At 48.1% G+C, this 11,559-nt stretch overlaps 1 protein-coding gene across 1 annotated transcript; it reads right to left on the reverse strand.

The window, feature by feature from the left end:
* Positions 1-6,743: 6,743 nt before the first annotated feature.
* On the reverse strand, positions 6,744-9,552 carry LOC146056272 (protein Hook homolog 2-like). Its single transcript, XM_083168371.1, has 2 exons — positions 7,791-9,552; positions 6,744-7,150 (listed from the first exon to the last, which is right to left on the reverse strand). The coding sequence occupies exons 1-2, from the start codon at positions 7,936-7,938 to the stop codon at positions 7,062-7,064; spliced, it is 237 nt and encodes a 78-aa protein (XP_083024497.1). The 5' UTR covers positions 7,939-9,552; the 3' UTR covers positions 6,744-7,061.
* Positions 9,553-11,559: the final 2,007 nt, after the last annotated feature.

Genomic DNA, 11,559 nt, shown 5'->3' on the forward strand with positions numbered 1-11,559 from the left:
TGCCTATGTAACAAGGTTCCCCGTTCATTTTTCCTTGCTGCCTGCAAACCAGGAGACTGCAGGACTAGATAAGTCTTGCTCTGACATGACTTAAAAAAAAAAAAAAACAATGTAAAGATTGTGCTCCCTGTTCCTTCAATGCTTATTACATAAACAACAAAAGGAAGTGTCAAATTCCGGACATAGGATTTCCTTGAGATGCAGTGAAGCCAGCACTTTATTCATAGACGCCCTTCCAGCGTGCGCAGGCAAGGAGCAGGGTCCTGCAGATCTGAGCACACTGAAACAACAACTCCTACAGATATAAAATATTAGTGGTCACATTTATATAATGATAATGTGTCCACCCTTCTGGGTACAGGCCAAATGGTCAAGGGGGCCTCGTTCCACACTGCCTGTATTCAGAATAGACAGTTACACTGTGCTGTAAAATAGCAACCCCCACCCATCATTCCTACCACTGGTGCCATCATGCTTCCCACAGGAGCCATCCTTCTGAAGACATAGGGTGACATTCTATGGGATGCGTATTTTTTTTTTTGCGATTTTTTTCTCAAAAACGGCCGAAATCGCATGTTTTTCCATTTTCGCATATTTAATGAGCTGCGAAAATGTGAAAAAAGTGCGATTTTGGCCAACAAATTTGACATTCTGGAAATGCGATGGCTGTTTTTCGCAGCACATCGCATCCAGATGTTTTCACATTTAAAAGTATACAAATCGCATATTTAATGGTATACGATTTGTATAAATGTGTCTAAAATTCGCCCAAAAATCAGACCAGGTTCTGATGGGCGAATTAGCCAGAACCCTGCACAGATCATTGAGATCTGTGCAGGGTTCTGTTGGAAAAAAAAGGTTAAACAGTTCAAATAAAAAAAAAAACAGCGCGGGGTCCCCCGCCAGAGCATAACCAGCCCCGGGCTCATTGACCCGGTGCTGGTGACATAAAATCACGGTCCCCGACAAATAGGGGTCCCCTTGATTTAATGAAACCAGTACCAGGCTCAAGGTCCGGCGCTGGTTCCCGAAATATGGGGGACAAAATGACTAGGGGTCCCCCGCATTTCAAGAACCAGCACCAGACCCAACCAGCCAGCAGGGTAATGCCACAGCCGGGGGACACTTATTATATAAGGTCCCGCGGCCAAAGCATTATCCCCGTGGCTGGTCAGCATGGGCAGGGGTCCTGGGGAAGTGGGGACCCCCCCAATGAAGGGGTCCCCCCCTCCAGGACTTACCAGCCCATGCTGAAAGTCCGGGGCTGTCCCCGATGCCCCTGGGCGGTGGGCTGGTACCCGCTCACGGACTGGAGAGGCACAGAGATGTTTCATCTTCCGCACCTTTCCTCTGGATGATTCTATTGGCCGCCTTGCGGCCAATCAGGAGCCAACTTTCTCGGCTCCTGATTGGCCGCTAGGCGGCCAATAGAATCATTCTGAGGAGAGGCGCGAAAGATGAAACATCTCTGCGCCTCTCCAGTCCGTGAGCGGGTACCAGCCGGGAGCAGCGCGTCTGCCGGAGAAGATGCCGGGGTCGTCGCCGGGGACCAGGTGAGTAGGATTTCCTTCCTTAGGTACCCCTTTTGGACTACTTTGGATCCTGGACCCCGGAGACATCAGCCCAGGACCCCGGACCAGCCCCGGAACCAGGACCAAGGCCCCGGAACCGGACTCTTCTGCCCTGGAGCCCCGGACCCAGGGACCGACCTACGGGCTCAAGGTAGGTAAGTATCAGTATGTGTGTGTTATGTATGCATTAAACTTTTATTTTTCAGGGTGTCAGTGTGTTTTATTTAACTATTTTTTGTACTGTAGAACTACGAGTGCCAGCGGGCCCTTTAATGCCCCGCATGCTGGGACTTTAAGTTCTCCAAGTCCCAGCATGTGGGGTAGGCTTGCTGGGACTCATAGTTCTACAGTAGAAGACATTAGTTTTTTTTCTTTTTTTTTACACTTTGCATTAGCCCGATGCCCACCACCCAGGGGCATCGGGGACAGCCCCGGACTTTCAGCATGGGCTGGTAAGTCCTGGAGGGGGGGGGACCCCTTCATTGGGAGGGTCCCCACTTCCCCAGGACCCCTGCCCATGCTGGCCAGCCACGGGGATAATGCTTTGGCCGCGGGACCTTATATAATAAGTGTCCCCCGGCTGTGGCATTACCCTGCTGGCTGGTTGGGTCTGGTGCTGGTTCTTGAAATGCGGGGGACCCCTAGTCATTTTGTCTACCGTATTTCGGGAACCAGCACCGGACCTTGAGCCTGGTGCTGGTTTCATTAAATCAAGGGGACCCCTATTTGTCGGGGACCGTGATTTTATGTCACCAGCACCGGGTCAATGAGCCCGGGGCTGGTTATGCTCTGGCGGGGGACCCCGCGCTGTTTTTTTTTTTATTTTAAATTGCGATTTCCTGCAAATGTGCGATTTTCAGACCTGAAAATCGCACATTTTCAGGACTAAAGAAATCGCACCTAATCGCACTATTTGGCCCGTTTTTCGCATCTCATTAAATATGCGAAAAACGGCCCAATCTTGCGATTTTCAAAAGTGCGATTAGGTGCGATAAAAAAAATGTGGATTTTACCGCATACCATAGAATGTCACCCATATACTCTGTACAAATGCTGCTTGTCCTGAGTACACGGATGCTGCTGTAATCTACTACTCAACATGTCCTTGTCTGATAAAATAAAGCTGTTGGGGTCTGGACCCAATATTCAAACTGGAAAATGAAAGCATTTGAACTTTACACTGCGGTGTACATGGTACTGGATTGGATGCAGCCATGGCTAAGAGGGGGTATACTGGATGACTGTCTAACAGTCGGGATCCCAACCAAAAGGACTATTCTCTCTTGTGGGGGTCCCGACCCCCATAGAGGGAAATAGAACCTGTGGCGAATGCAGTCAGCCTCTAAGCCTGCAGCGTGGCAAACACAGCAATCCTGCAAGGGGATTTGTTTGCGCTCACCCCAGTGGCGTAACTACTGTAAGGCAGCCCTAGCAGCCGCTTGGGGGAGCAAGCGGCAGTGGGGTCTGTGTGGGCGCCAGCACCCGCTTGACGCACTGACATGCTGCTGCCTGCCGGCTGAGCACCGGAGGTGAGTCAGCCATGAAAGAGTCGACAAATCCCCCCACTGATTCAATTGACTGTACACAGAGCAGGCTATTGGCTACGGTGTACAGAATGGGTGGGCGGATGGGCGTGCTAGGGCGGCCTGGGATGCGCCGGAGCCAAGGGAAGCAGCAGTGTCTGCTGGTCTCTCTTCCTCTATCCTGCTTTAGCTTCTCCACTGGGGAAACACGCTGCAGAGGAGCCCAGGGGGCGCCACAAACTTTTTGGCAGGGGGGAGCAAAATTTATAGTTACGCCACTGGCTCACCCCCCCAGGCGGAGTACCGGCGGCTTGGATTCTGATGTTGGTATACTGACCACCGGGATCCCAAATTTTAGAGACGTGACCACTGTATAGTGATTGAAAACGTTTGTACTACTGTGTGTATGTTTAAAAAAGGGGCAGACTAGATGGGCCAAGTGGTTCTTATCTGCCGTCACATTCTATGTTTCTATGCATTATTCCCCCTGCACGGCAAGCCTAGGCTGGGTAATTAGTAACCCTCAATGTGCATTCTAAATAATTATTGCAACAGTCTGATAGGTTGAGATAGGTAATACATTTAGTAATCAGAGCTAGGTGACGTGAAGACTATGGCCCTTATTCAGATCTGATCGCAGTACAAATTTCCTGGAAAGGATAAGGAAGAGATCATGAGAAATACCCTTAAGAAAGAACCGTCGTACGCAGGTATTACTGATCCCGCAACAAAGGACATTATATCCCAACTCCTGTGCAAGGACCAGACCCTCCGGCTCGGGGTAAACGGCAACGTGCGAGAACACCCCTACTTCTCTTCAGTTGCATGGCAAAACATAGAGACTGGAAAAACAGCGTCTCCACTCAAACGGCACATGTGCAAGGCACATGTGCATGGTACAGATCAACAATGTCCCGTGTCTTACAGCGAAGCCTACAAAGAACCGATTCCTGCCATGGACCAAAGCCTCTTTGACGACATTCAATTTGTGTGCCCTAAATGGGGTAAAAGCTATCATAACGTGCCAATGGAGCTAGATACCATATCATCAGTTAATGGCGAACTGCACGACAAAGAATAGACACCTGTTGCACCTGCTGCCTGCTCCGACCTCGACTACTTCTCCGGAGATGTACCGTGTTCCACCTGTCCGGTACAGTTCTGCTAACCGACTCTAAGCAGTCACGACTTTCCTTGTCTGTAGTTTGGTCTGAACTACAATGTCATCTGGGGATTAGGGCTACTGGCGACACCCCACAAAAAAAATGACACTGGGCAGCCACCTCATGGGTGTGTTGGAAGAGCTGTTAATTATTTTTGAAAGGTTTATAGTTATAGTTACACCCATGGGGGGGGGGGGGGGGGGGCTATTTAACAACTTTACCGCTCTAGACCAGCATCGTCTGGAAAGTGGAGAAATGTTTAGCTTCATTCAGAGCTATAAATGATAACTATGCAGCTGGAAAAATCCCCCACATTCCCCATGCAGGCCGTTATATTCAATCTTCTAAACATACCAGGTAAGGAATATATGGCTAGGAAAAAACATTTGGTATCCCAATTGCACACTGAGTGAAACATAACTTCATAACACAGAGATTTTGGTTGCGTATATCTGCAGATATAGGGCTAAGCCCCCAGGCCGTACGTCAAGGCATCTCTGTCACTGGGGGTCCCTAATACTGGGTATGGGTGTGGGCCCCCAACATGCCGACACAGGCTGAGTACTCCAGGGCAGCACACAAATGAAAATTAGTAGGGGTTAATAAGAAGCACATAGGTGCTATGTAGGGAAGTGAAGGTGTGATTAAAATACAAAATATATACAATGTGATAGGAAAAAATAAGTGTTAGGGTGTGCTGACCTGGAGCAGACCAGCCATATCAACATGAGGGAGACCACACTCCCAAACCCATCCCATTAGCAGTAACATATATGTCTGGGCTTAATAGCCCAGTATAAGGCCACATAATAATGGCTTACTACATCTGAGAGACAGCTTACCTGGAGATACCCCTGGCTTCTCCAATGGCACTCAGGTGTCAGCAATCCCTCCTAATGCTGACCCATCTATGCCTCTCAACTGCACAACACTTTTGTTGGTAAGCTTCTCAATCAGAGGTGTGTTACTCAGGTGCCAAAAGGGAGGGGCAATTCTGTCTAGGAAAAAACATTTGGTATCCCAATTGCACACTGAGTGAAACATAACTTCATATGTTTCACTCAGTGTGCAATTGGGATACCAAATGTTTTTTCCTAGACAGAATTGCCCCTCCCTTTTGGCACCTGAGTGACACACCTCTGATTGAGCAGCTTACCAACAAAAGTGTTAAGGAATATATGGCTGCCATAATACATACTTCCAAAACATTTAACAAGATCTGGTCTCCATGCCGACTTCTCAAAACACCCCCCCCCCCCCCCCTCCCACACACTCTTTCCTTATGTCTTCTCCTTCTCGACCTACTCTTGGTTCTATTGCCTTTGACGGTTCGCCGCACGGTCATTGTGAGAATTTTTCCCCTTATCTTTAAGTCTAATAAAACTGGATCTGACTTATTGTGATATTACTGCTACTGTATTTTGTTGTGTTGTGTCGAATTTTATGGCGATTCATTTAATACATTGTATTAAAGAAAAGAAAAAACACACCTACATACCTATAAACGTAACCGACATGAAAGGTGGCCCCTCTTAGCTTTGGGCCCCATAGCAGCTGCACTCCCTGCCCCTATAGTAGCTACGCCCTTGTATAGAACACATGGAACTGACAGGGAAGGGGTCCCCTCTTAGCTTTGGGCCCCATAGCAGCTGCACCCCCTGCCGCTATAGTAGCTACGCCCTTGTATAGAACACATGGAACTGACAGGGAAGGTGGCCTCTTTTCAGTTCTGTTACCCTTCTAGTACATAGAGTGTCTGTTTGGCTCTTAGTCTACCTGCTACCACTATTCCCCACTCATATCACTACTATGTGCTGCTGGGTACCCTGGTCCTTCTGATGTAACTGCGCACCGGATCGGAGTCGGGCCGGCTGCACATAAGACTTTCTAAAACTTATGTGCAGCCTCTGGGCGGGGGGACACTGCAAGGGCAGTGACAAGCAGGCAGCGAACACAGCGGTAGCGGGCAGGGGACGCCTGTGAACGGAGAGATGGGCAGGACGATCAGGGAGCTGCAAGGAAAGAAAAAAAACAATACAAATGAATGGGCAGCCAGTGATTGGCTGATTGCTCTCTCAACCAATTGCCGATTCATTTGATTCGGTCCATTAATTTTTGGGGTGTTTTTTCCCCTTGCAGTTCCCTGATCCTCCTGCCCAGCTCCCAGTCCCCCCCCCCCCCGGCATCCCTCACCCGCTGCATCTGTGTCCGCTGCCCCACCTCTCCAATTGCCTGACTCACCAGCGTCCCCTATCCGCTGCCTCTTTGTCCGCCTCTCCCCCTGCAGCTCCCCGGGAGTTGCATATGATAAATCGCATTCAAAACATGGCACATCAAGTGCCTAATCGTGTCTGACCCCTCCAGGGGGGGAGCTGCAGTGGAAATCAGGTCCAACTTGGACAAGTTGGACTAATGTATGGGGGCCTTTAGCCTGTGGCCTCCTGCTGCCTCCTCATATCACTATTCGGGGACTCTGCTCCTTCTACCATACAACTTTAAGCCTCTGGATTCTTGATGCATCGATTCCACTCCTGCTGTTTTACTTTACAAATACAAGACTTCAACAAGTACAGGTTGGAAATACTCTGTGTTGCTGTGCATAGTCTGATAATCCAACTGGCTTAGAGTCAATCTAGTCTCACTAAATTACAAATTGTGGCCACACATTAGGCAAGGGATAAATAAGTCATAACGCAGGTGATCTCTCTGCAATTCCAGGCCTGAGAGCCCCATTCCCTGGACCACTGCTCACCTGAGTACGTCCATCTCATCCCTGAGGGACTGCGCCTCATAAGCCAGCCCGGTTACATCTTGGTTACGCATGTGCAGATCCTGAACCTCCCGATCCAGATCCTGACATCGCTGTCTGTAGTCATCTCTCGCGCTCTCCAGCCTGAAGTAAGCCCAGAAACATCACAAGTTACCTTCTATGCGGCCTCTCACAGATATCATCCAAAGCCACTGGGGGCACATGGACAGCCATTCATTCTGGACATTTAACCACATAGTCATAGTTTGTTTTTGTTTAGGGAGTGCTCCCCACAGGGCAGGATTTTTGGAAGGGGCTCCCTAAAAAAAAAAAACACAGATGAGTGTCCCAAGGCCGGGCAGCGCTTTCTGGAACTTACCCCAGCAACCTGGCTGTGTATGGCGTGACGTTAGCAAGGTCAAGCCGCAAACAGCCAGGAAGGAAGGAGCTGGGGCCGGGCAGCCGCAGCCAGGCAGTGGCTGAAGCGGAGCTCATTGCTCAGCTCAGCGGTGCTGCCCAGAGCCAAGGAGGGGGAAAAGACAATGGCAATCCTGGAAGTGTTAGCACTGAAGCATAGCCTGGAAAGCTGCCTGGATTACCACTGAAGGGGTTAATAAAAATATGTTGCAACTGCTATAATCCCTATAATTTACATGTTCCCATATAGGCAGCAAAAACCGCCATCAAGCAAGCCCCACATGTACCGGATCGCAAAGCTCCTACAGCCATGCGTAAAGCAAGCGCTGGTCCTCTTGACCGTTAGGCCCCACCCTTCTCCCGTTACCGGTAGTTTCCTCCTGCAGTTGCTCGATCTGACTCTGCAGCAGAAGCAGCTTCTTGCCAAACACTGGTGTCCCCGTGCCCTCTTCCGACTGTTCCTGCTGCTCCTTCAGGTTTCTGTTTTCGCTCATTAGACTCCTCTTCTCTTCCATGAGCACCGACACCTGATGAAGCGAATGAGGGGGGGGGGGGATCGGGCAACACAGGAGGGAGAGGAGCAAGGCCCACAGAGTAAGAAGGGTTTATTAAAGAGCACATAAATAAGGGGTTAACAGGAAAGTGGTAGTAACAAATATGGGATTCCCTACCAAATCCTCAAACAATGGATCGGCCCAAAGACTATGAACATAGTAACCATGATCTCTGCGAGACATTGTGGCAAGATACAACTCTCAGCAGTGCTGACTGGCCATGTGACAGGATGAAGGTTCCAAGATGCAGCGGGGAAGGGGGGGGGGGGGATTGAACAGGGAACGTACATGCAGCAATCTGCAGACTTTTCACCCCCATCCCCCCATGCCATGTGTTCCACAGGTTTAGATCCCTACCATACTTAAAGATAATAAAAAAAAGTCTGTGCCTTTAGCACAGGTTCTCAAACTTGGTCCTCAGGACCCCCACACAGTGCATGTTTTGCAGGTCTGCTCACAGAATCACAAGTGAAATAATTTGCTCCACCTGTGGATCTCTTAAAACGTGTCAATAAGTAATGATTGCACCTATCGGGTGACCTGTAAAATGTGAACCATGTGGGGTCCCGAGGACCGAGTTTGAGAACCCCTGGCTTATAGGTTCGGACTATGTATATGGCTTTTGTGTAAACTGGTTTCAAACAGTCTGGAATGAATGATGAATGAATCTTTCCTGAGCCCTCCTGACTGGACCATTTAGTAAATGGCCAATGAACTGTGTTTTAAAATGACAGTTGGGATTGGATTGGTTGGTGCTTTATCTCCTTTTGCCTGATCTCCACTTTATCTCTTCTCCAGGCTTAATACATCTGCCCCATTATCGGTTGTCCCCATTAAGCCAAATAGGGCTTCCGGATTACTGAAGCAGCACTAAGCACTAGATAGATATAAGCTACATTGAGCAAATAACTCCTTGTAGGACTGGTGGAAAACATTGGCAATATTAAAGAACACATTTAGGTTTTCTAATAGTTAATTTCATAACTGGTGAAAATAAGTTTTAGAATTTGTAAAGAAAAAAAACACCTCATATCAGCTGTCATAATGTAGGTGACCTTTAGAACTATGCTCCATTGTGACATCACAGTTACCGATGACATCACACAGCTGCTGAAGACACAGAGTCTCAGATGTGATATACAGTTCTTACTGGAGGTCACAGTTGCGATTTGTGCAAATTTGTTTTTGCGATAGTGCAAATTTGTTTTTTTCTCTAAGAGCCCTAGTCTTGTGACATAACATGGGTCCTATCAAGAGAAAGAAAGCATGGATAAAGAAAGGAAAGAAAATGCAGAGGAGAAGGAAAGTGAGCAGGAAAACAAAGCAGGCAGCGAGACACATGAGAAGAAATTCCTCATTGGTACCAGGTGTACAGAGAGGCTGGAAGAGATTGGTAGCCTTTATGACAAAGAAAAGAGATCAGTTCCTTAAATCATGTCGCAGATGTCCCAGATTTTGGCAAGTGAGAAAAACGAGAAACATGGCCATTGCTGAAGACCCAGGTGAAGGATGCAGCCATTGGGCAGGCCAGACAAACTTACCAGAGGAAAAGAGTTGCGATAAGAAGTTAAGCAATGTAGCTTTGCAAAGGACCTGGAATAGATTTGCTGGTTTTATTAAAAAGAAAAAGAGTCAATTTATAACAGCAATTGGCAGAGGAGAACCAGACACCCTACCAGGTCAGCAAACTGCAGAAGGTCAGCAAACTGCAGAAGGTCAGCAAACTGCAGAAGGTCAACAAACTGCAGAAGGTCAGCAAACTGCAGAAGGTCAGCAAACTGCAGAAGGTCAGCAAACTGCAGAAGGTCAGCAAACTGCAGAAGAGAGCGTTACTGTCCCCTTAACAGTGGGAACATTTACTTTCCACTCGCTTCTTGGAAAGGGAGGTTACGGCAAAGTGATGCTCGCCACAGACTCTGTTCATAAGAAAAGAGTAGCAGTTAAGATCCTAAAGAAAAGAGCACTCATTCAAAGTGCAAAGAGGAGAGCATCACTGGAACGGGAGTACATTATGACCGAGTGTCGGGTACTTCAAGTGGCACATGAGAGTCCTTTCCTGACCCGTGGATACGCAGCTTTCCAAACAAACAGCTATCTTTATTATGTAATGGAACTGGTTGGCGGAGGGGACCTCTTCGATTTTGGGGTCACGAACATGCTGAACCCATTGGCAATAAAATTTATTGCCACAGAACTGGTCTGTGGATTGCAGTTCCTGCACTCCAGAGGAATAATCCACAGAGACCTAAAAGCTGAGAACATTTTGCTGACAAAGAGTGGACATGTAAAGATCACAGACTTTGGTCTGGCCACGTTGAATGTATATGGAGAAACCAAGGACAGTATGATTGTTGGGACACGTGGCTATAAGGCTCCAGAAGTTTTATTAGGTGCACCATTTAGTGCAGGCGTGGACTGGTTTGCATTCGGTGTGATATTATATATGCTCACCCTACGAATGCACCCTTTTCCTGGAAAGGATAAGGAAGAGATCATGAGAAATACCCTTAAGAAAGAACCGTCGTACGCAGGTATTACTGATCCCGCAACAAAGGACATTATATCCCAACTCCTGTGCAAGGACCAGACCCTCCGGCTCGGGGTAAACGGCAACGTGCGAGAACACCCCTACTTCTCTTCAGTTGCATGGCAAAACATAGAGACTGGAAAAACAGCGTCTCCACTCAAACGGCACATGTGCAAGGCACATGTGCATGGTACAGATCAACAATGTCCCGTGTCTTACAGCGAAGCCTACAAAGAACCGATTCCTGCCATGGACCAAAGCCTCTTTGACGACATTCAATTTGTGTGCCCTAAATGGGGTAAAAGCTATCATAACGTGCCAATGGAGCTAGATACCATATCATCAGTTAATGGCGAACTGCACGACAAAGAATAGACACCTGTTGCACCTGCTGCCTGCTCCGTCCTCGGCTACTTCTCCGGAGATGTACCGTGTTCCACCTGTCCGGTACAGTTCTGCTAACCGACTCTAAGCAGTCATGACTTTCCTTGTCTGTAGTTTGGTCTGAACTACAATGTCATCTGGGGATTAGGGCTACTGGCGACACCCCACAAAAAAAACGACACTGGGCAGCCACCTCATGGGTGTGTTGGAAGAGCTGTTAATTATTTTTGAAAGGTTTATAGTTATAGTTACACCCATGGGGGGGGGGGGGGCTATTTAACCACTTTACCGCTCTAGACCAGCATCGTCTGGAAAGTGGAGAAATGTTTAGCTTCATTCAGAGCTATAAATGATAACTATGCAGCTGGAAAAATCCCCCACATTCCCCATGCAGGCCGTTATATTTAATCTTCTAAACATACCAGGTAAGGAATATATGGCTAGGAAAAAACATTTGGTATCCCAATTGCACACTGAGTGAAACATAACTTCATAACACAGAGATTTTGGTTGCGTATATCTGCAGATATAGGGCTAAGCCCCCAGGCCATACGTCAAGGCAGCTCTGTCACTGGGGGTCCCTAATACTGGGTATGGGTCTGGGGTGTGGGCCCCCAACATGCCGACACAGGCCGAGTACTCCAGGGCAGCACACAAATGAAAATTAGTAG

The sequence above is a fragment of the Crinia signifera genome, unplaced genomic scaffold (assembly GCF_055691185.1).
Source record: "Crinia signifera unplaced genomic scaffold, ASM5569118v1 HAP2_SCAFFOLD_770, whole genome shotgun sequence".
Lineage (NCBI taxonomy): Eukaryota > Metazoa > Chordata > Amphibia > Anura > Myobatrachidae > Crinia > Crinia signifera.